Genomic DNA, 23,745 nt, shown 5'->3' with positions numbered 1-23,745 from the left:
TACTATAATTTATGGTTTACATTGTGTCAAAACATTACCAATGCAGTTGCAATCTTGAGATTTTTATACCTTGCTGTAAAGAACCATTAACCTGAAACCTAAGAAGTGAGATCTTGAAATATATTTCATGTCTGATTCCAGACTTCAATTTCGTTCTCTGGTGAGACATTACAACTGCGACTTGTGCTTTACCCCTATGATAATGGCTGATTCATTTGTAAAATCTGTAAAAGCTAGAGACAATGATTTTACAACTAATGAAGGTAAGTATTATTTTACACAGGATGTTACCAACATATATCTTACTGTAGAATAATCATGTGCAGAAAATAGCCACAAATCTCTCCCTTTCCCCATGCATGTATTGTAGAGAGTGGCAATTAAGACAAATATACGTCATATGAATATCCACTTAAATATGTAACTTTCATATTCTTCTAAAGTAGTTAAAATTGATATGGAAGAAATCCAGGCTATCACAAGAGCTTGTTTTGACAGCTCATCTAATTGTTAGATAATAATTATATTCCAATGTGAAACAACCAATAGTAGTTTTATAATAAGAGGTCCTCTTCAAAATGATGTCTTCTGAAATACTGTTACCATATAGGACTAACATATTTACCACAATAAAAATTAAAAAAAAATAGATAATTAAAGTTTTTGAAGAGGCTTGCTTGTTGATAGAGACAGTACTGGTAGAAAGTAACTCTTTCAGCTTACGTGCACTATCTAGGATTGTTAAAAATGAAAATGGCAGGTGATGGCTGGTAATGTGTAATAAATGTTTAACTCTTAGTAACATTTTTGGTTTTAAAAGAAGAGCAGCTTTGCTTTGGCAGTCTGGAGGTTTGCTTGTTTAAATGAGCAGGTAACAGCCCGGATAAATAAAAAAAACCTGATTATTTAAATCCGTGTTTAAAATTAAACGTTATAAATAGTGGATTACAAAAAAAGTTTAGCTCCATTATGTGACGAATACCGAATTGTTTTGAACTATCTGGTTAAGAATAAAAGCTTAGATAATAACTTTTTTCATACATTTCTAAAGTTAGATACTCAAATACAGTACACCTTATATACAATGTACCTATATTTTAAAAAATATGGTCTTAATCGGATTACAAGTTTCGGAGTTACGAAGTTTCAAAGGTGCAGTTTGATTGAAAACACCAAAAACAGGACCCCGTTTTGTTGTTATTGACGTATATACTGGATTGTTTGTAAATTATTTACTTTATTTATCTAAACGCAAAAATAAACAAGCTAAATTTTGTGTGTAATATCCCATTATTGTAGTTCTACTAGAGTGGTTAACTTTCAAACTGGGGTATTTATACTTTTTTATCTGAGAGTAATTTCATTCAACAAATTCAGTTTATTGTGTAATGTAATACAGGTAATTGAAAACATAAAGTAGAATGTAAGTTTACCACAACTAAATACTAAATCATGTAGAACTGTATATTGGTTATAAATCACAGTTTAATGGGAAACACCCCAACCAGGAAATTGTGCAAATAGATACACTCTTCTCTGCCTGTTGTGATGTTAAAAACTGTTATCAATAACAACCTATCATGTATTACAGGTTAGCTCTGTAATTGTCACTCTATAACTATTTTGAAACCACTGTTATATATAACATTTGTAATAGCAGTCAGTGGAACGATGAAATATACACAAGGCATAATTTTATTGTAGGAACCAGTAATTTGAGTGATTTACAAAAGTTTGAACTAGAAATATAACTATTATTATTGTGTTTAATGTTAGTTAAAAAGTAGTAAATTTATCATTCTTAAGTACAGCTTCCACTTGTACATTAAACCCTTGTTCCTGTTTTAGATAATTGTGAACACTCATGAGGGTCCAGACTTCGTCATACATTTGAAATCGTCAGACATTTATATTATTGCTATTAACAAACCTGACAGTCTAAATAAAAAAACATGCAACATCCTCCTAGTCTTGGAGACAACCCTTCTTGTGTGTTCAGAAAAGATCAGTTCTAAGATTGCTCAACTTTTTTTTTGTATCTCTCTTGACAAATATATAAGAAAAGGATTATTTCCATATTTTAAGTAACATTAACTACTTTTCTCAATGCAAGGTCGATTGCACCCTCCTTACAGCATAATCAATGACTAAATGAATGATGGTTTGCAACTCTGGAGATCACTTAAGAGATATCATTTACCCTTGGACTTGTGTAGGCATATTGATGCTTTTATAACTCCAAGCCCATGGCACAGCTGAATCGAATGGCCAAATGTCCTCTAAGTAACTCTAATTTTATCTTCATTGTTACTAAATAGTAATTGGAAATGTAATTGTAAAAATAGGTTTTCACAAATAAATATTAAATTTTAGTATAAATAATGATACACCAAGTTGTTCTTGTTTTACATAACTAACTAAGCTTTTTATTTAATTTAAAATGTTCAAAGTAAGTATGTTTATTACTGTACATTTTTGGTAGTTTGTCAATAGGTTTTCAGTTCCAGCTGCAGGCTTATCACAGCTAGTTGTGAACAATCAAGAAATAACCATCAGAAAACTTGTTGATATGAAAGGCTGTTAGGATTGCTCAGCCTTTAACTCGACATCTGGCATAAAGCGAATTTTCATCGCCAAAGGTCTGTCCGAATTGGCAACTACGAACATTCGTCGTCAAAATAGACATTGTACAGATTTAAATTTTAGGTATTAAAGGTCATATATATGACTTTTATTTGATATATTCTAAAAAAGCATTAACTATAGTAACAATTTATTATTCTTATTTTGATTATCATACAACATCAGACATCGTTCTCAACAAACAGCTTCAGTCACGTTGTTGCGCCATCCATGTTGTTTTGTTTAAAAAACTTACATGTTTTGTATATTTTAATGTAAAATAAACTAATTTTCTGTTTAACAATTTTTATTTTTGTTCTTCCCTAAAAAATGTTATATTTATATGAGTGCCGAAAATTATCAATTTAAAATGTATTTACAACATATTTTGACATAGATAAACAAGAGGAAGAGTGGTTGTGCCATATGTGGTACAACGTGTGGTAAAAATATTAATAAAATTCTGCAATGATATACTCATGATGTCCCATAATTGGGACAACCAAAAAAACTATAAATTAATGAAATAAGAATAAACATTAAATTTTTTAAATATTTTTCCATCTATTAGCTTACTAATCCATATTACATATATTTTTTTAGCTAGAATCCAAAAGATCATGCACTAAAGGGTTTTACTCAAAGTTGTATATTTTATTTTTATATAGATTCCATATTAATGATAAGGAACAAGTAAAACAATAGTCCAAATTTTATTTAAAACAGTATAAGAGATTTTTTAATAAAATTCCAATTCTTTCAAATTTTTTGAAAAACTGTTTGGAAAATGCCTACAGTGATGTTTATGTAATGTATTATGTGTTCACCCAATAAATATTCATTAATCTTTTGCCATAATAGTTTGTATAATTGGGATGGCTATCTGATTCAAAATCTTATCTGTAACAAACTTGCATAACACAGAATGTGTAAAATCAACTGCTTACTAGTAATAGTGTTTAATAATACAAAAAATTATACTTTCTAAAATTGAAACACATTAAAATGTACTCACAACTACCTAGAACATTTTTCAGATACAAAAAGAAAGTGACAGAGCATATTCATAATATACATAAAATAAAGTTTATCTAGATCACTTTTTTATTCAGCATGAAATATATTAAATCATGCAATAATTACTGTAATAAATATTTATTCTTACAATATATTACTTAAAATAACATGTCTAAAAATCTCAGTGTACACATTTTTTTACTTAATTTTTGAGAGGTACATATAAAATCTATTAAGTACAATGATTATATACACCTCATACACATGTGCAGTTAAAAATAAGCACCCACACATTAATTTATTAAATATGACTAACATTAAACAAAAACACTGATGTAAAAGAGATAAAAACATATAAAATATAATACTAAAAATAACTAAGTAATAAACTCAGTTATTTGTCATTTACAGCTGATTTATAGCTAGTTTTTTACAACGCTACAATTATATGTTCTGCAGCATTTTTAAAATACTGTATAAAGTTTAGTTCACAAATTTTTTAAGGAAGAACAATATTTTGTGATCATTTGATATGTCACAAGACTAAGTATTGTTATGTTTTATATTCTAAAATAATTAATTTATTAATATCTATATATACTCATGTCGGGATTTTATGCAGATACAGTTGATGTCTATATATACAGGCTTCTCTAATGTACATTTATACGGTTGTTGGGATTAAAAGGGTTAAAAAGGTTAGATATTTCTTAAATATTTTTAATCCATTTAGTGCTACATCCAATCCATCAAAATTTAGGAAAAGATTATATTTCTTCTAACACAATTCCTTTTGTTCAAATTTAGTATTTTGTCTTTCAAAAAGTAGATAAATTGTTAAGTCTTATTATAAAAAGTATTAGTGGTCTTGATTGAGTTGCCTCCAAGAGTAGAATTCCTCTATTGTATAGATGGTTCTCTGCAGTAGCCAGTTCTTCATTGCTGTCTTCATTTTCTTGAGATTATCTTGATTATTCTTGATTTCTTCTTGCAGAGCATTAAAGAGTTTCTTCCCAGCGTAGGTAGGGTTTTTCTCAAATAAGGCTGTTCTGTGAAGAGGTAGTGGGAAGTCTTGACCATGTCTTGTATCATGCTCATGGAGGTCACCATTTCGAGGAAGGTCTCTTGTTTGGAAATACAATATTGTTGCTATTATGTAAAGGGATGTTACCGTAAGTATTTTCAATTCTTTAAACGTAGCTCTACAACTTTCTCTAGGTCCTAGGTTGCCCATTAAACGTATTGATTTTTTTTTTTTTTTTGAGACTTTTGAAAGGTTGAATTTTGTTGTGCTTCCCCATACTGCTATTCCATACCTAAGATGACTTTCAAATAGCGCATAGTACGCTATTTTAGTGGATTCAAGGTTGCTAGTTGCATGGGTTCGTCGTAAGGCATATATAGATTAATTTAGCTTTATAATGAATATAGCTATGAATAAAAACTGTACATACTAGGAATCTTATTTCATCATATCTACACTGTCAGAAAGTTTTGATGAAAATCTGGGTTGACACATTAGGGTATCTATGGCTTATGAGCCCATTGTAGTGAAATGGCCTTGAGTTTTTCCCCATTAGAACATTGTTAACTACAAACATTTTTATCTGATATTTCTGTTCGTAGACTTATGGGAGAAGCCTAATTTTAAAGCCATGATAAATACATATTGAAACACTATTTAGTTTTTCTTGTAAGGTATGTATCTTTATCTTATTATTTTGTTATATCAAACGATGAAGTCTAAAATAGTTTGAGATGTTTTATAAATAACCAAAAGAGTGTTTAAAAATTAACAAGTATTTCGATGCATGTTAATTATATCTTTACAATGAGACACATCTCATAATTCTACAATTACAATTACAATTATAAGTGTTTAAAGTTTAACATTGTTCATATGGGGCCAAAATCAAGATAGCTACTAGTACAACAAGCTGTTCAACTGTAAATAGTATTTGTATGTCAAATCATAACTAATAATTCCTTGAAAAGGAGTCTTTAAGCAAAAACTGTTTTAAACTATTTTTAACCATTTAATATGCCAAAACATGGTGAACATTTAACACTTCAGGGACCAGACCAAAATATTCATGCTGGAAAAGATATCAAGTTGAATTTTTAGACGTTTGTTCAAAACCTTTAAGTAAAAAGATAAATTTTTAACTTTTATAAAAGTCAAAACATTCTTTTTTGACATGTTTGTTAGAAACAAATGGGTAAAAAGTTTACAACGTTTACATACTAAATGTGTAACTAATATAAGTGTTTTAATTAGGACAGTCAAAGTTGTATTATAAATATCTTGATAGAGTAGAATGATTACTCAATCAGCCAGCTCTGAGGTCTCATATTCAGTTCGCTTCCCCTGCTTGTTCCAAGACAGGCTTTTTCAGAGGTTTTAGCTCCATTATACATTATAATGGACATCACATGGAGTAACACAAGGGAGGGCAAATTGAAAATAGTACACTTTATTTGTATTACATAATAACTCAACATAGTCTTACTCTTAAGTTTATTTATCAAAAACAACTGGTATTACTTGTTCAAACACAATCTCAAAATTTGAGGTTAGCGTGCTAAAAATCATAAATTGTGTGTCAGCTGTTATATTTCTGTTATAAAATAATCAAACACAGTTACTTAATGGACCACGCAGTATCAAAACGAGCTGTTATTTGTGCTATGATATGATAAAAACATATTTGTGTATATTTTAAATTATTAAAAGTAATTACGTCCTCTCCCGTAGACTAATGGTTATAGTCTCGGGTCTCTAACCAAGAGATCACGGGTTCAAATCCCAGGGTGGTCCAATCATGTACTTTGTACTTTTAAAATAAAAACCAGTGCCTTCAAAGCCGGCATAGCTGATGCTGAGGCTTAATTGGGGTTATGGTTTGACTTAAGCCTTACAATAAAAGTGAGTAATTTGTCTTAAATAATGAGCTATAACAGATAGTTTTATGCTGGCTAGAAGGTTAATCTGAATCAACAGGATTTCAGTAAAATTCCATGCAACATCTAGAAATTGTTTTTCTCTTAACCAACAAAGGATATTTTACATAAAAGCAAAATTTCTTTAATATCTGTGTAAAGTATACAGTACATTTACTTTACTTTATTAGTTAAGTGATGTACTAATTAGTCTTATTTTAAAGTGTTTGCTGTATGTATATTATTTTACATCCATTAAGATGATTTTACTATTTATTTTCATATTTATTTCTTATAATCTTCTATAAAAATATTGGTTTTCAGGTGATAAGCCGTTAATAGTACAGTTCGCTGCCAACAATGTAGAAGACTTTGTATCAGCAGCAGAAATAGTTTCTCCGTAAGTAACTGAATATTTACTATCCAATAAAAATAATACAGATATTTTCTTACTCTGGAGTATTATTATTAAATGGTGATACATATATCAAGGATAATAATAAGTACTTTATTGCCATTAAGATATTTTACAAACTTTTGAGATATTCGAAACATTGTATTTTACACAGTAACAAGTCAATTAAGATATAGTTTATTGTAACTAATTACTATATTATAAATTATAATAATCTATGAAACTGAAACAATATCTATCAATTAGATAATTAATTAAAATGTATGGGAGCATAGCATTGGGGCCGGAGATTAAATTAAATTAGAAACAACCAAAAATATGCACCATACTAGTGCAATCTATTACTATAACGCTGTACTCTTCCACTAATTGACTTATTAACTGACTTAATATTTCGGATACTTCCAGATGTGCTATAGGCTTGAATACATTTGGTGTAACAGAACATTTCTGAAATAATTTTTTAGGATCAAAGAACAATAATTTATTTATTTGAAATGTATTGAAAGTTTTAAAAATTGATATAATCTATATACCCATTGGAACAACACAACCATTATGTTTTTGTCAGTACCATCAACATAGTACTGTGTAAAATCTCCTCCTTATTCTGTTTGGGTAGACCCTCCCTCACCTTGTAATCCATGAGGATGGCAGAATAAGGCTTAAAATGGTATCAGCCTCTCCTTTCAAATATTATGTAAAAAGCAAAAACAGATCTCTGTTACTGTGTTGCTGTAATGATTCATTGATTATGAGTTTGCGTGGCTTTTAGCTTCTCTGTTAGGTATTTTAATACTTTCCCCCAACAAATTATTCAATATTTTAGCCAAGTATCTATTAAAGCAAACTAAAGTGTGTGCAACAGTGATAGGTCAAAAATGCTTCTCAAAAAGTAGAATTTTCTTATAAATATTTAAAGATTGTCTCATGTAAGCTGGTAATTAGTTTCCCCTGGTAATAATTAGGTGACTATTTAATCTATAATAAATAATTCCTTAATATATAAATCCATTAACTTTCTCTCTTATTTGACAGACATTATCTATGGTTCTATCAGTATTGTGATACTGAAGTTGTCCTTGAAAATCAAAACCTCGTAGATCAAAATTAACAATATGTACACCAGGAAGAATGATGGTAGTAAAACACAAGAGGTCGATGGTAATCTTAGTTGACTACAGATCTACAGTATGAGAGTGTGGTGTAGTAATTTATTACCTAGTCTAGTGTCTCATTAGCCAAGGTAATTTCCAAACTTATTGCTGAAGGTGGAAAGAAGAGTAAGGGTAGCTCAGGTTAGCAGTTAGGCGTCTTTTACCATACTCTTCTGAGAGTTGTCTCTAACCAGCAGACTAGAGTCAGAGTGTCTACGTATATGGAGTAGGTGCTGAAAACCAAGAAAACAGAGGAAAGGAAATGCAGCTACAGTGTTGCCTAGTCCAACAAAAAAACTGCATTAGAAGCCTCTGGGTCTTCTTGATTGATAAATCTTGAAGTAAAGCAAAAATTTATCCTGAGAGGGAGGTTTATGGTGGGAGAAACCAAATTTATCAGCACTTTGTGGTGAGTGCTGGGCTGTGCTTTAGTATTTTCCCCATTGATAAAATTAAATCAATTTTAAGGAAATGAACATGCAAACATTTCAATTTAAATTTATGTTTGTGGCTTTTAAGTAATATTTCCCATATTGTATGATTTCAAATTATATTTCTGTAGTACAAATACGATTTTATTTGATTTAAACTATAATCATTGCATATTAAATAAAAAGAACATCATTGTGGTTTCAAGTAAAGCCTTTAAACATTTTGCTCAATGAATAAACAATGTTGCAGATACTGCGATGGGGTGGATCTCAACTGTGGATGCCCACAGAGGTGGGCTATGAAGGAAGGTTATGGTTCAGCACTCCTTCAAAAACCTGAGCTTATCAGGGACCTTGTGCTGCAATTGCGTAACCAGATTCCGAAACCATTCAGTGTATCCGTCAAGATAAGGCTGTTGAATGAACTAAGGTATCTTTGTGTCTTGTATATTTTATTTTTGTATTGAAAGAATACAAGCAACTTTTTTTACTGTATTCAAAGATATGAATTAAACTAATTTGTGCCAAGTTTTGTCTTATTTTATCTTTATAGTTCAATTTAATCTAGTATTTTTAAATAGTGTACCTCAGTGTCCAGTTTTCATAATAAGTTTGAAATATATTATAATGTTGATTTATAATATACACTATTTTGTAGGTCTTTTGTACTTAATATGTCCACCTTTAGATACACGGCATATGTCTATGCGGTATTCAAATTCATCCCACAATGCAGTGAGCATGTCCTGAGTTACTGATTCCACTGCTGTTGTAATGCGATTCCTCAGCTCATCCATTATTGTTGGTAGCGGAGGCACATATACAGAGTCTTTGATGAAACCCCACAAGAAAAAATCATATACAGTAAGGTCCGGTGACCTTGGAGACCAGAAATGTAAGGATGCGTCATTTTGTCCAGTGCGGCCGATTCACCGGTCACGAATTCTTTGATTTAAAAATTGCCGGACTGCCAGATGCCAATGTGGCGGTGTCCCATCCTGTTGGTAAATTAAGTCATTCGAATCAGTCTCCAATTGGGGGAAAAGATAATTCTCAACCATATCGAGATATGTTATTCCTGTAACAGTCTTCTCAGCAAAGAAAAATGGAGGACTGTACACCTTTTCCTGTGAAACCGTGCAAAACACATTAAATTTTGCAGAGTCTCTCTCATGTTGCACAGTTTCAAGTGGTTTTTTTTGTGCCCCATATTCTAACGTTATGGGGGTTTACCTTTCCATTTAAATGAAATGTTGCCTTGTCGCTAAACACTATGCGCGATACAAAATGTTCATCGTCCATCATCTTATCAAGAACGAAGTTACAAAACTCCACGCGTCGTTCTTTATCACCCTCACGAAGAGCTTGCAGTATCCGAAGTCTGTATCCTTTCATGCGTAATCGTCGACGCAACACACGCCAGACGGACATAGGAGGCACGTTGAGCTGTCGAGCAGCGCGGCGAACAGATTTCTGAGGGCTGCGTGTGAAACAATAACGGACGCGCTCCACGTCTTCATCGGACACTCTGGGTCAGCCCGGTGACTTGCCTTTACACAGACAACCTGTTTCTTGAAATTGTGCATACCATCGTCTTATGCTCTGTGATGTAGGAGGATCAACACCATACTTATTAAGAAAGTCACGCTGAACAGTTATTACAGACTCACACTGCGAAAAACATAGAACACAAATGAAGTAGGCGTTCACTCAAGCGCGCTGCTGCTACCTAGCGGGTCATGTAAAACTTTAAAAGATACTCTTTTCAACAGTACGTTGTTGGCACATTTAGCTCAACAAACAGAATAGTTATGATTTTATTAAATCGGATGATTCTTTTTGATACACCCTGTATTGTTTATTTCAGTTTATAACTAAAACAAATAATTTCAAGTCTTCTAATAATGTTTGCAATAATCTTTCTTTGGCCACTTATACTGAATTTGTACGCTGTGTGAGTAATGGAATAGCACAATAATGCATGTCTTTTACTTGTTGGCACTTACAGAATATATTATACCGTTTGAAGTGTTATCAATGTAAAAATAAATAAAATAATTTACTAAAATAAAGTAATTTAAAATTACTAAAATTATTATCCATTTAGAATCGATAGCTCAATTGTAAGGCATACTGTATTCGAAGACTGACAAACAGATAGGTTGCCTTAGTAATGCTGTCTACAAAAAAATCAGTAAAAAGTAGTCAACTATTAAATTTAGCTTAGGTCTAAAACTGTCTGTTGAATGTTTACTAGGACTCTGACATAAAGGCTAAGTACCAGTTACTTTTACACCAGGGACACCTTGCATACATTATTGAAATATTCATGGCATAATAAATCATAGGTTAAAAACAAACTATACAACAAAATGTAATTTTTTTTTATTGTCTAACGATCAAATTAATACTCAGTTTGTCTTCCTCCGTAGACTAGTGGATATAGTCACATCTCTGTAATTGAGAGATCACAGTTTCAAATCCCGGAGAGACCCTATCAGACAGGAATAACAGCCCAAGTGACCCAGACAAGCCAGCATGGCAAGAGCTGAGGCTTAACACATTCACTGCTGAAAAATAACGTAAAACTCATGCACCATGCTACATTATTATTTTACAAATTATCTTACCTAGTTGTCATTAGAATCCAGAAAAAGCAAGGACACAATTCTCCGATAACAAAATGGCGGTGCTAGTCAAAGTTTTTGCCTCCTATCAGAGGTGCCCGCACATCGCACTATTCTTCATGTGCCACCGATCGGAGGCGTTACGCACCTGACACATAAATCCATATGCCTCCTATCGGAGGCGGACTCCCGTAACACGTGAAGCAAGCTATATTTCACTATTGTTCTAGTAATAGGATAATAAAATGTCACTAACCTAAATACAAAGATACTATTTACATGTTCTTGAACGAGTTTAGCTCTTTAAGGGGAGTGCCACTTGTCAAAGCATGCCAAGGCAAACAATCCCGGCTCTCCTGGACACTGAGTGCAGATATACACTGTCATGGTTTTTTCTTATCCTTTGCACATTACCTGCACCTCTTTCTCAAGAATCTAGTTCCTTGTGTGTCTCTTTTGTCTGTTTTGGAAATAACGTGTCTGACAGTAAGTGCTTGTTGGAGGCGAAGTGGTGGTTTTGTAACATTTTTTGTCAACATCTTTTCAATTACAGCAATTCTGAAGCTGTACAAACTTGTTTTTTTTTCTGGGATTTGCTACTAGATACAACTTAAAACTATTTATCATGAGCATTTGTAGAAAATAAATAAACATCTTCTTGTACCATCGTAAGCTTTTGTGCTCATAAGGATAATAGCTCATTAGCTGGTCGTTTCTATCAACTCCCTTCATGTGAGCATTGTAATAAACTGCAATGGTTGTAAATGTGAGCAACGGTTTTTGCCGTGGTTCACCATGTCTGTTATTTGACATTGCCCAATCATTTTCAAACCTGGTAGAAATGTACAATACATTACGTTTATCACGCCATTTTCCTACCATTACTCCATCTGCGTAACGCTCTATTTTGACATGACAACGTCTTAAATTAGGTTGCGGCTCGGAGTCACTCGTGAAAAAGTGTAACGCCCGGTAACGTTACGATGCCCGTCCAGTGGGTCCGCCGCACGGGATAAAGCAGATAACTGTGGGTCCGCCGCACGGGATAAAGCAGATAACTATGTTTATTCGTGAAAATGTGGAGTGCTTAGATTCGTCATTTACAACAACTACAACAATAAAGGTAAATAATTGTACACTGATATTTCATTATCGTAAACTATGATTGATTGATTAATTGTTAGATTGACACAAAAGTTGAGAAACTGAGTTTATAGGTTATGTCATACTATTGACAAATGTTGATAGTGTTAAGTAAATTATTAGTTTAAATCACTCTGCAATCAATCGTAATTCAGTCGATTGAGAAGAAACAGCGCGTATTGCTAGTCAAACATTTAAAATAACAAATTATAACCTCTAACCTGTCATAACAGTGCGACCAAACAAACGAACTAAACCGACCAATCACCACGCGCGGAGTTAGAATTTAACTGTGTTTAGCAAGAATTTCAAATTCCAATTTTAGTAAATGTTTTATTCAACTTTACCATTTACAATAACAAATTTTAATTAATTTCAAATTATGTACAATGTTTTAGTAAACAAAATATATTTCTATAGTTAAAATTTGTGCAATTCTTATTTTCATTCAATTCCTTGTTCCTATTGTGCAATTTAATAATATTCATATCAATAAATATTCTACCGAGAAAAAGACGTTGTCACGTAAAATCTTCGCCCGTAAAACCGACTTTACAGGCAACCATAATTTTTTTCTCCCTTTTTTAGTTTTGCTCCTACTACTTCTGGAGGGAGATGTTTTCTATTTGACAATCAATAATGTTCCTGTGCAGTAGGTATCTTGAAAAAGAAGCTCAGAAGCCAGTGGAAAACTATTGTAATATTTGTCCATATACAAAATATGGCCAGCCCCTAATTTTCCCTCCATAAGATGCATCACCACCTTTCTGGCATGACATTTGCCACTAAGCTCTCCCCCTTTCCCAGAATAGACTGTAAAGGCTAGATAAAGTCCATCAGACTCACATAAAGAGTACACTTATACCGTACTTGTGGCGCTTTCCAGAAATATACTGTCTGAAAAGCAGATGGCCTCTCCATAGTACACTACCTTCGTCGAGGAAAAGTTCACAGCCAGGGTAATACACTTCTTTCATTTTATTGTTGAAATAATCTATCAGAACACGGATTTTTGATAATCGGTCATCAGTTGGTTGTTGATTGTCTGAGAAGTGGAAACATCTAAAAATTAACAAAAATCGGTCCCTGGGCATTTGTTCTCTTACAAACTGGAAATTGAACATTTTATCAGTCTTCAATAATCATTTATTCTATTTAGTCGGACAGTTCCCATGTGGAAAGCCAAACCTATAAATATTTTTAACTCAGCCACAGTAAGGTCTGACCACTTGTTTATCCTAGAATTAGGTTGTAAATTGTCTGAAAGAAATACTTCCCAAGCATATGCATTAGTTTTGTCAACAATTGTTTGTAAAACTGCATCATCTAATAAATACTCCCACCAACCAAAAGGTGTGTTGTCTTCAGGAAATGGTACCAGTATTTTATTTTCCGTTGTAAAGGGTATATCTCTCAAGCCTGCAGTTCGGAGTTGCCACTTTGGGTTATATCGTGTGGGTTATATGCCACTGTGGCTGTGATTATATCGTTGTTATCAACGTCATTGATGATGTTGTTATCCTGGTCAGACTGTGCATATTCTTGTGCTTCGTCAAGGTCACTGTCATGGCGACCCGGCGTGTTCAAGTTGTTTGAATCTTCTGACTCACTTGAATAGTCAATGCCGTCATCACTGTCTAATAGCATTTGGTCTATTTCACTACTTTGTTCTACACGTTCTATTATCACAAATAACAAAAACACTATATATATACATCATGGCTTATCTCAACCAGCGTAAACAAAGTACAGCACAACCCAACAGGCTCACATAACCTCTTAGCGTTCACTATTCTGTTCTATTTCACTGCTCCGATCTACACGTTCCATGATCAGAAATAACAAAAACAAAATATATGTACACTAAACCTCATGGGTTATCTCAACCAGCCTAAACACAGTTTAGCACGTATGTCAACTACAAGCTAACAACAAAACAACAGGATCACTCAACCTATTAGCGTTCACTGACCTATTTTCATACGCCATTCCCGAATGCCTCCGATCGGAGGCGGACGCACCCGACGAAAGAATGCCAGGCCTCCGATCGGAGGCGCCCGCAGAGAATGTGTTAAAAGAGATTTTAAAAACCCAGTTCTAAGTATGGTATTGCTCCTTAATATAAAAATGTTATTTAGGCTATATTTTTTAACGGTATACTGTTATAATCATTGATTATTGTCAAGGGGTTTTTATTACACATACATTTTGAATACCATACTACTATATTACTATTATATAGTTAAAGCCAAGGTTTAAGCTGAGATACATTGTTTTAGCAAAAATGCTATAAGCTCTTCAGACTTTTTAGAAAAACTGTTAGTCCTGTAGCACTTATTAATAGCATTGGTGTTTCACGGAGATTCCAGTAATATTTATCGAAAAAGTATAAAGTTCTATATTAAAATGTATAATTGTTTACCACAACATCTTAAGGTGCTGCCTGTAAATAAATTTAAGAATAGTATTAAGCATATTTTATTGGATGAATGTCTGTACAGTGTTCAAGAGTATTATGACATAAACTTTCTTAATTATTGACTGTTATTAATTGTTGTAACTTATTAAATTATTGTTGTTGTTGTTGACACTTGTCCTGCATTCTGTAATGTGTAATGACAAATAAAGGAATCTGAATCTGAATCTGAATCTATATTACTCTAGCCTCCATTTCTTGGAGGCCTTATGCTCTTTGTATAATAAACAGGTATTAACATCATTGTTAGTTGAGACAGAAAACCTATCAAGACTAAACAAAGTCTGACCACAAATTTTGGCCTACAAGTCAATTTGATATATTATGTTTCAGGAAAACTGTAGAATTGTGTAGAGCTGTCGAGGCTTGTGGAGCAACATTTGTGACAGTCCACGGTCGCACCCCGCTACAACGAACAGAACCAGTAAATATTGCAGCATTCAAGGAGATCAGGGACAGTGTGAGTCTCCCTCTTATTGCAAATGGTGATGTCAAAACCCTTCAAGATGCTGAGAGATTACAACGTGTCACAGGTTACAATGGTGAGATATATATCTTGTTAAATTTTTACTGTTAAAAATGTCATGTTCTATTTCGATGGACATGGCTTTTGTACACAGTGGTGTAGTCAGCTATTGTACAGAATTTTACTCTAATGTTACACATGCTAAGCTGACCATGGTTGTAATCGTGCACTGATGGGCATTAAACATATGATAGTTTTGGGCATATTGGATAATTATGATATGTTCTATAAATATAACACTATATTTTTTCTATTTTATAAAGGATCTTTTCTTTTCTTTAAATATGTTAAAAAATAATTAAGGCATACACAAAAATAAAAACTAATCAATATTATATAATGGTAATGAACTTGCACAAGTCAAGATTTACAACAGAACAAGTTGTACGTCAGTACCTGAGGGTTCATAATAATTCAAACAATTACCAACTATGTTACACAAAACAGGTGCACTGAACATACATCTTCCTCCAAGGGCCTTTTGCACATTCCAGAAGTGTACCATTAGGCAAGTTTACATCTTCAGCAGTTCTTAAAACCTCTGAAAACACTGATTAGGTCCTCCTGGGAAAATTTGCAGGGCAATAAAAGAGCAGGTGTACAGCAGTTTCTTCCATCTGCTCATTACACAATCTACAGGATAGATCCTCCAGAAAATGCAGACTCTGTAAAGATGCTTCTTTAGGTCCCCATATCCCATTGTTACATCCACAACCTGAGAAGACACCGATGTACCTAAGGAGAGAAGATCAGAAACCACCCTGGAAGAAGGAGACTGCAGAGCTACCTACTCATCCTAAGATACGGATGCAGTCTTCACCTTCTCTCATGGTCATTGTGAATCCAGTTAGAGATTGTCCTAAAGGATTCACGTCTAGAAATTCCACAGAATGGTTGAGGATCCGTCACGCCAACATTGAGCCCAAACTGGCTAAGGCATCAGCTCTTTTGTTCCCAACAACCCCTTAAAGCCAGAAACACAACAAACACATCACATTGTTTTTCTGCTAAGGGAAGAAACAACCAGATAACAAGCCAAGACAACTTTAGAACTGAACACACAAGAGTTCAATGCACTCAACATTACCTGGCTATCTCTAAAAATGCTGATTGTCTTGCTCCTATACTGCAGATGAAACAGTATGTTCCAAAATGGCTGTAATTTTGCCTGAAAAACTGTAAGATAAGGACCCATAAGGAACACCAGATCCCTGTATGGTTCTACTCTCCACAATCCCAGTGCTTGTACCACTTTCTATTTTAGAGCCATCCATAAACCCTGTAAGCTCCACTGGTGGAAGAAGTTTTTTTTTCCTCTGACCAGGCCTCCCTAGAAGGTATCAAAATCTTGAATAGTTTGTTGAAGGAAAATCTTTGAGGCATTTGATCAGAGATCATGTGCTGGCATCTTCCTGAATCAGGATGCTAATTTTGCAATATCCATTGTTGCTGTCCGAAGCTGACCAATGCTCCGCCTGCTGAAGACAATTGGCATTCTTGGCCACTAAGGATAGTGTAACAAACACTATTTTTAGTATAAATATCAGAGACTCTTGTGACATCTTTGTTGAATATGGTATACTTACTCTACTTTGTATTTTTTATTATGCAATGCTTATTGTATACTACAGAAAACCTAGGTTTATTCAGTGTGAGAAGTATTGCTCACGATCACAGCACTAGATTCCGTAACCAAATCGATCTAATATATGTTAGGCTAACTAAAACTCAGCACATGCACTTCTGTATTAGTTTAAACTTCAATAGGCTACCTGTAGAAATACTGCTTAGAAAAGCTTTAAAAATGCTAAATTGGCTTAAAGAAAAGCATTTTATTCAGTACATTTACTTTTCAGCATAAATATGTATTAGACACTAACGAGTTTGTCAATATATTGTAATGTGGGATGACAATAACATATTCTTGATTCTTGTAAGATTAAATAACTCTCTTTGACCATCACTTGTGCCAGATGCAATATGTATATGAAGATTCTATCTTTTCCAGTAAACCCTCACACATTTTTATGATTATCTTAAGAGATTTTAAATGCTACTAGTAGCATGCCTTTAACCCATTGGGAACTTGCCCGAGCATCACCGATTGCGGCCGAGCGGAACTAAATAATCTTGCCCGAGCGGCACTTATTTCTAGATGCTAACAATCACGTATTTGTTTGCTTTTCTGCAATATCGCAGTTTTTTGCCCTTGTGCATCCTTATAAGCAATTATTCTGTTTCGATTCGTTATGTTTGCACACTGGAACCATAATTAACCCTCCGGCTGGTGCGCATTTGAGCCTTGACTGGCACCCTGTTTTGAAGCTTCGTGCATAGTTATTAATTTTTTATCCTGTACAATTAATTATTGGAGAAAACACAAAAGTGTTATACATCAAATTACTCTGCAGAATATGTTGTACAATATATTTTATAAACATAATACGAGGGTCAGTCAAATATAAACAGGACTTTTATTACTATACCCAACGTCCAGGTTGTAGCAGTAGCCATGTTGCAGTAGTGGTAGGGGGCAGCCTGGGGGAGGGGGAAAGCTGCAACAATGCGTTCTCAGTGCTGTTTTGTTTGTCATTGTAGCCATATCTGAACAAGAGGTTGTACCTGCAGTTGCGCAACGAATTATTATTAAGTTCTTGACAAACGAAGGTGTTATACCAAGTGAAATTTTTGTTAGACTGACAACTCAGTTTGGGGATAAGACTTTATCACGTTCTCAAGTGTACGATTGGGTTAAAAAGTTCAAAGGCGGACGTGAAACAGTTGAAAATGAAAGTCACAATAGGCGTCCAAGGACCAGTTTGACTAATGAGAACATTTGTGCTGTTCGTGAACTTCTTGAAAATGATCGACGCTTAACGATAGATGAAATTGCCAGTGAAGTGGAAATTAGTCATGGTAGTGTGCATTCCATCGTCACAGAGCATCTGGGTTTTCGGAAAATTTGTGCGAGATGGATCCCTCGGCTTCTGACTCTCGATCAAAAACAAACCCGGAGAGACATTTGCCAAAGGCTTTTGAATCGGCTTGAGAGAGAGGGGAATGGTTTTTTAAATCGCATAATAACCTATGATGAAACGTGGGTCCATCACTACACCCCTGAATCCAAAATGGCGTCAATGGAGTGGCGAAGGAAAGACGAAACTCGCCCTGTGAAAGCCAAAACACGGTTGTCTGCTGGGAAAGTTCTTGCCACCATCTTTTTTGACTGCAAAGGCGTTTTGCTTATTGACTTTTTACACGAACGTCGTACTGTGAACGCTGCTTATTACTGTCAACTTCTTGAGCAAGCAAAAGTAGCCTTTCGGAACAAAAGGCGTAATCAGCCAATCAGAGATGTCATTTTGCTTCATGACAATGCTAGGCCTCACACAGCTGCCTTGACCCAAGAGAAATTACGCCAAATTCTTTGGGAAACATTGGAACATCCTCCCTACAGCCCAGATTTGTCTCCATGTGACTTTCACCTCTTTGGTCCTCTCAAAGAAGCACTTAGTGGAAACCGTTTTGAAAGTGATGAGGAAGTACTGGAATTTGTGTGCAATTGGTTCAAGACACAACCTCAAATCTTTTATGAAGAAGGGATCCATAAGCTATCCTCACGCTGGGAAAAGTGTGTGAGAGTTGAGGGAGACTATGTAGAAAAGCAGTAACATGTAATCATTGTATTGTTTAGCTTTAATAAACGTATAAGTTAAAAGTCTTGTTTATATTTGACTGACCCTCGTAATAATTTGACTTACCTGAATAATGGTGGATGTTTGATGGTCAAAGTCAAAACTTTTTTTTTTTTTTTCAAAAAACACTTATTTATATTATGCCATTAAAAAAAACTCAAAATTAATTTTATTTAAAAATTAGAATATGCATAATGTTCACTTACTTATGCAAAAAAAGAAAATACATAGTTATAAACACTTTTATTTACAAATAATATTACAATTGAAAAAAATCAAGACTATATACAAGCACTATCAGTTGCAGAGTCGCGTCACGCGGAAGTAGTCGGAAGCTTTTAGCGGCCAGTAAAATAACAAATATTCATATATATATATAAAAGTGAATACATTATTAGAAGGCTTGGGATCTTGTGATTAAAGTGATATAACTTTTATGCGATTCGAGCCGTAATTATCGGAACTATGACGTAATTAGTATACGATGTTTAATGAGTCGTATATTACGGCTCTGCCAGTTCACGGCGGGAAAAAATGAGTCGTAATTTACGACGTTGCCAGCCGGAGGCTTAATAGCTTGTTATTGTTTACATTTTGTCACATGCTCGATTGTTGTCACTTCAATGTTCTGTTTACATTCTATGTATCGTGTTCTCAACATTTAGTGTTTAACCCTTTCAGGGCCAGGACCAATAATATGAGATGTTGCAAATTTTTTTTACATATCATATCCACTTGTAACTAGTCAAAAGTGCCAGGCTAAAATTGGTGATTTTGCAGTCTCATAGATTAAAATTTATAACTTTTCATAAAAATTAGAGAATGACCTAAAAGTTGCACCAAATTACTCGTATAGATATATACTATAAACAAAAAAATATATAGATGTAGTTTTAAGTAATTTAAAATTTAAAAAAAAATAATGTTTTACATAAAAAAAATTTTTTGTATTTTTTTTGTAAATAACTAAAAAAATGAAAAATAATTTTACTGTCGGAAGCTATTTTATTATATTGTACATTTAGAAAGGATCAACCATACAAAATTTTGTGTTATTTCTCTCATAAATAAATTTTTTATGACACATTTTGTATAAATACGCATAATTGTACTTGTACAACAACACTTGTACGCAACAAGTGATAAAGCAACTGACTCTTACACTGCAAGAAACTTAAAATAAATATTCACATTATGGATGTACCGGTAAACAGATGATTGTAGGATCCATAAACAGTTTCAATACAGTTAAAAACACTATTTACCAAGAAATATTTACACAATTTTATTTGAAATTTATTTACACTTTTTCTATTTACAAATATGCTACTTACAATTTCACTCCCGTGAGATCGCAAATTGTCAGTCATTGTAACTACTACACACAATAGCTAAGCACATAACTACTAACACTACTAATATTTACAACCACAAAATAAAATAATGAAGAAGAATCCAGCATACAATAGTACGATTACACTAAAGCATAAAGAATTAACAACAATAGATCGAGTCAGCTGATAATGTCACGTGACAATTACAAAATGAAAATGCATAGACCTCAAAAATAAAAATGATATTCATATTAATTATCTAAAAATATACCAGGGAATAAAAAAACATAAAACTTTAATCATTTGACGTCGTATTTATTTAAGAAAACGGCGAATATCAAGGCGACTATATATTGCCGCCTGGCGCTTTTCGCGTATGTCACCGACGGCAATATTGCCACCTGGCACTTTTCAGACACGATCTATGGCGGCAATATATTGCCGCCTGGCCCGGAAAGGGTTAACTGTTTATAGTTGTTGAATGAGTTTTTAATTCTTCCACTACTCCATGGAACAAGACAATTTGCGTACTTAAGAAGTAGACAAATACTTGAACAGTGATATTGAGATATCAAAGATACTCAAAGACTGACACAGAAGTGAATTATAAAAAGTAAATGAATGATCATTGTATGTAATGTAAATATTTTATTTTAATTATAATTTTAATAATAACAATTGAATGTAATAAACAATTTATCTCATCTCCCAGACAACTAATTTAGGAGCTTGTCATAAAATCACAAAAAAAATTAAAGTGAATTTTGATTGTTTTGTTATTATACTTTATAATTAAGTAATCCAATAAAAACTGGTTTTTTTTATTTTTTTTTAATGTGCTATTTTGAATTTAAAAAATTATTGATACAAATAAACAAAAAAAGTAATAAAATATTAACAGTTGTTTTTTATTTTTTGTTTTTCTTACTAAAAAAATGTGTAAATATATCCTGGAAAAATTCAATAAAAAATTATGTACAGAAAGCAACAAAAACTATTGTAGAGCAACCAAAGTGATTAAATAAAATGTCCTGAAAATTTGACTAATTTATCTTTATTGAAACACATTCTATTAATATTTTAGCATACACATGCATTTTTGCTAAAAACAATTCAAACATTCAGTTCTAGAAAGGCTAGGGTTCCTCAATAGGTTTAATAGACGGTGAATACATTACCATTTCCAAAACTCATATATGTAGCTATGCAATAGACTACAACCTATTTCTTCCACAAGCATTTTGAAACAAAACATTCTCTTATACACAAGATTTATTTTATCAAAAAACATTATTCATAAATTATTTTTAAGAAACATATTATTTTTTGATTGATTTCTTAACAGTTATATTGATGGCATATGTTTAGCCCCAGATGCAATGGCAATTAATAACTGTTGATTTTTGGTTACGTTAGAAGTGTGTGACAGCAACCGGGATTGCTCTTCAATGTTTACTAACATTTAGAATCTGAACATGGAGGAACATTGTTAAAGCTTACATTGAAAACATCAACAATGTTTCCGCTTTTACAGAGTATAGAAAGTTCTACATTAACTATTTTGAAATACAATGCTTGTAAATATATGTTATAACTAGTAGAAATGCTGGTATGTTTTCAGGTGTGATGAGTGCTCGTGGCATTCTACAGAATCCAGCACTGTTTGCAGGTCACAACAAGACTCCAGTCTCATGTGTTGAAAAGTGGTTAGACTTGTCATTAACTTCAGGGCTCAACTTCGTGTGTTTTCACCACCATCTGGTGTTCATGGTGGAGAAGATTATGAACAAGGCCAACCGCCGGGTGTTCAACAATCTCAACTCAACAGCTAGTGTGGTTCAGTATCTAGCAGACTACTTCAACATAGAAGTGCCAGCAGAATTTACATCTTCTACATCAACTCCTGACATATTTTCCAGCACAGTTTCAAATGTGGTAACAACTACAAATGGAAAAATCAATGACAAATCTATTGAAGATTATTTGGAGGACTCGTGTGATTTATATGCTAGTCATCAAATAGAAAAATAAAAGTTAAACCCAACATATTTATTGTGTTTTTATTGATCATACAGGAGAATTTAAAATTGAAGATTCTTATTTTATTGTAACAGGTGAGAAGATTTTTGAAAAAGATTATCTACATTATTTGAGAGAAACAAATGAAAAGTTACAAATCTAAGAAATTATTCTGATTTGTATAACATTTAAGTTCTTCTATTGCTTGCAGATATATTTGAAAATTTTAGAACAACTTGCTTAAATTGGACCCAGCACATTACATAACTTCTCCAAGTCTATCTTGGGATGCAACGTTAAAGTTAACCAAAAACGAATTACATTATTTGATTCATGATTAGAGTATGTATTTAAAGATCAAAAAAGGGATTAGAGTTGGAATTTCTCAATGTAGATATGTTAAAGCAAATAATAAATATTACAATAAATGTTAAATAAATAAAAAGTCAGAACATTTATTATTATTATATGTTGATGCAAATAATCTTGGAGACATTTGAAAAATCTACCTTATGATGATATTAAATGGATGAATCCGAAAACTTGTCAATTGAAAACAATTCTACAACTTACTAGTTATGTATCTTATGGATATATTCTTTAAGTTGATCTAGAATATCCAACAAATGTACACGGATTCTATAAAGATCTACAGCTTGTTCAGAACATTATAAAAATAAATTATGTATAACTTTTCAGTCAAGGCCAATGCCTAGAGCTAGGCCTAGAATGTCATCCTTGATAGTTCAGATGAAGACTGAAGATGGAACTGGATGGGCTGACATTGATGAGGGAAATGATCCAGGTTACAATGACAGTTTTTCTTTTAATTGTAGCTCTTTAATAACACATTGTCCAAATAGAAACTCAGCTCCAGTTAGCTATTTCAACTCATTCTTCACACCAATTCTGTTGAATATGTTTGTAAGATATACAAACATGTATGCTGATCAGTTTTTGATTGGTAATAGGAATAATGTGCCACCAAATAGTCAGTCTAAGAAATGGAAGCCTGCAACACGAATGAAGATCATTGCCTTTCTGTTTGTAATAATAAATATGGACTAAACCCTAAGGCAACAATATACTCATTTTGGTCCACAACATCCAGCCAGTATACACCTTGGTTTAATAGAATGTTTAACCCTTTGCACTTGAAAGGCCAGCAGTACTGGCCACACTAAGAGGTTGCAGACAGCTTGCATTAATTTTACTTAGTCTTCTAGTAAACTTTTCTAGGTATCTATCACTTCAGTGTATAGACCCACTATGCATCATTTGCACAGTCAATATTTAGAAAAGAATTATAGGCCAATTTAAAATTTACATTAAAAACAGCTGCT

At 33.1% G+C, this 23,745-nt stretch overlaps 1 protein-coding gene across 3 annotated transcripts in view; it reads left to right on the top strand.

The window, feature by feature from the left end:
* LOC124368557 (tRNA-dihydrouridine(20a/20b) synthase [NAD(P)+]-like) overlaps positions 1 to 22,431 on the top strand; it is a 30,622-nt gene extending 8,191 nt beyond the window's left edge. For 2 of the 3 annotated variants that reach the window (XM_046825802.1, XM_046825807.1), the window contains 5 exons: positions 142 to 263; positions 6,904 to 6,979; positions 8,833 to 9,012; positions 15,162 to 15,370; positions 22,005 to 22,431. In XM_046825802.1, the coding sequence (XP_046681758.1) occupies positions 142 to 263; positions 6,904 to 6,979; positions 8,833 to 9,012; positions 15,162 to 15,370; positions 22,005 to 22,414 (997 nt within the window). In that variant the 3' untranslated portion in view covers positions 22,415 to 22,431. Of the gene's footprint in view, positions 1 to 141; positions 264 to 4,487; positions 4,812 to 6,903; positions 6,980 to 8,832; positions 9,013 to 15,161; positions 15,371 to 22,004 lie in introns of those variants that run through there. The other variant, XM_046825814.1, reaches the window with a different exon arrangement.
* The last annotated feature ends 1,314 nt before the right edge of the window (positions 22,432 to 23,745 follow it).

Source organism: Homalodisca vitripennis, chromosome 1 (assembly GCF_021130785.1).
Source record: "Homalodisca vitripennis isolate AUS2020 chromosome 1, UT_GWSS_2.1, whole genome shotgun sequence".
NCBI lineage: Eukaryota > Metazoa > Arthropoda > Insecta > Hemiptera > Cicadellidae > Homalodisca > Homalodisca vitripennis.
Note: the sequence above shows the minus strand (reverse complement) of the source record. Positions and strands in the feature narration are given on the sequence as shown.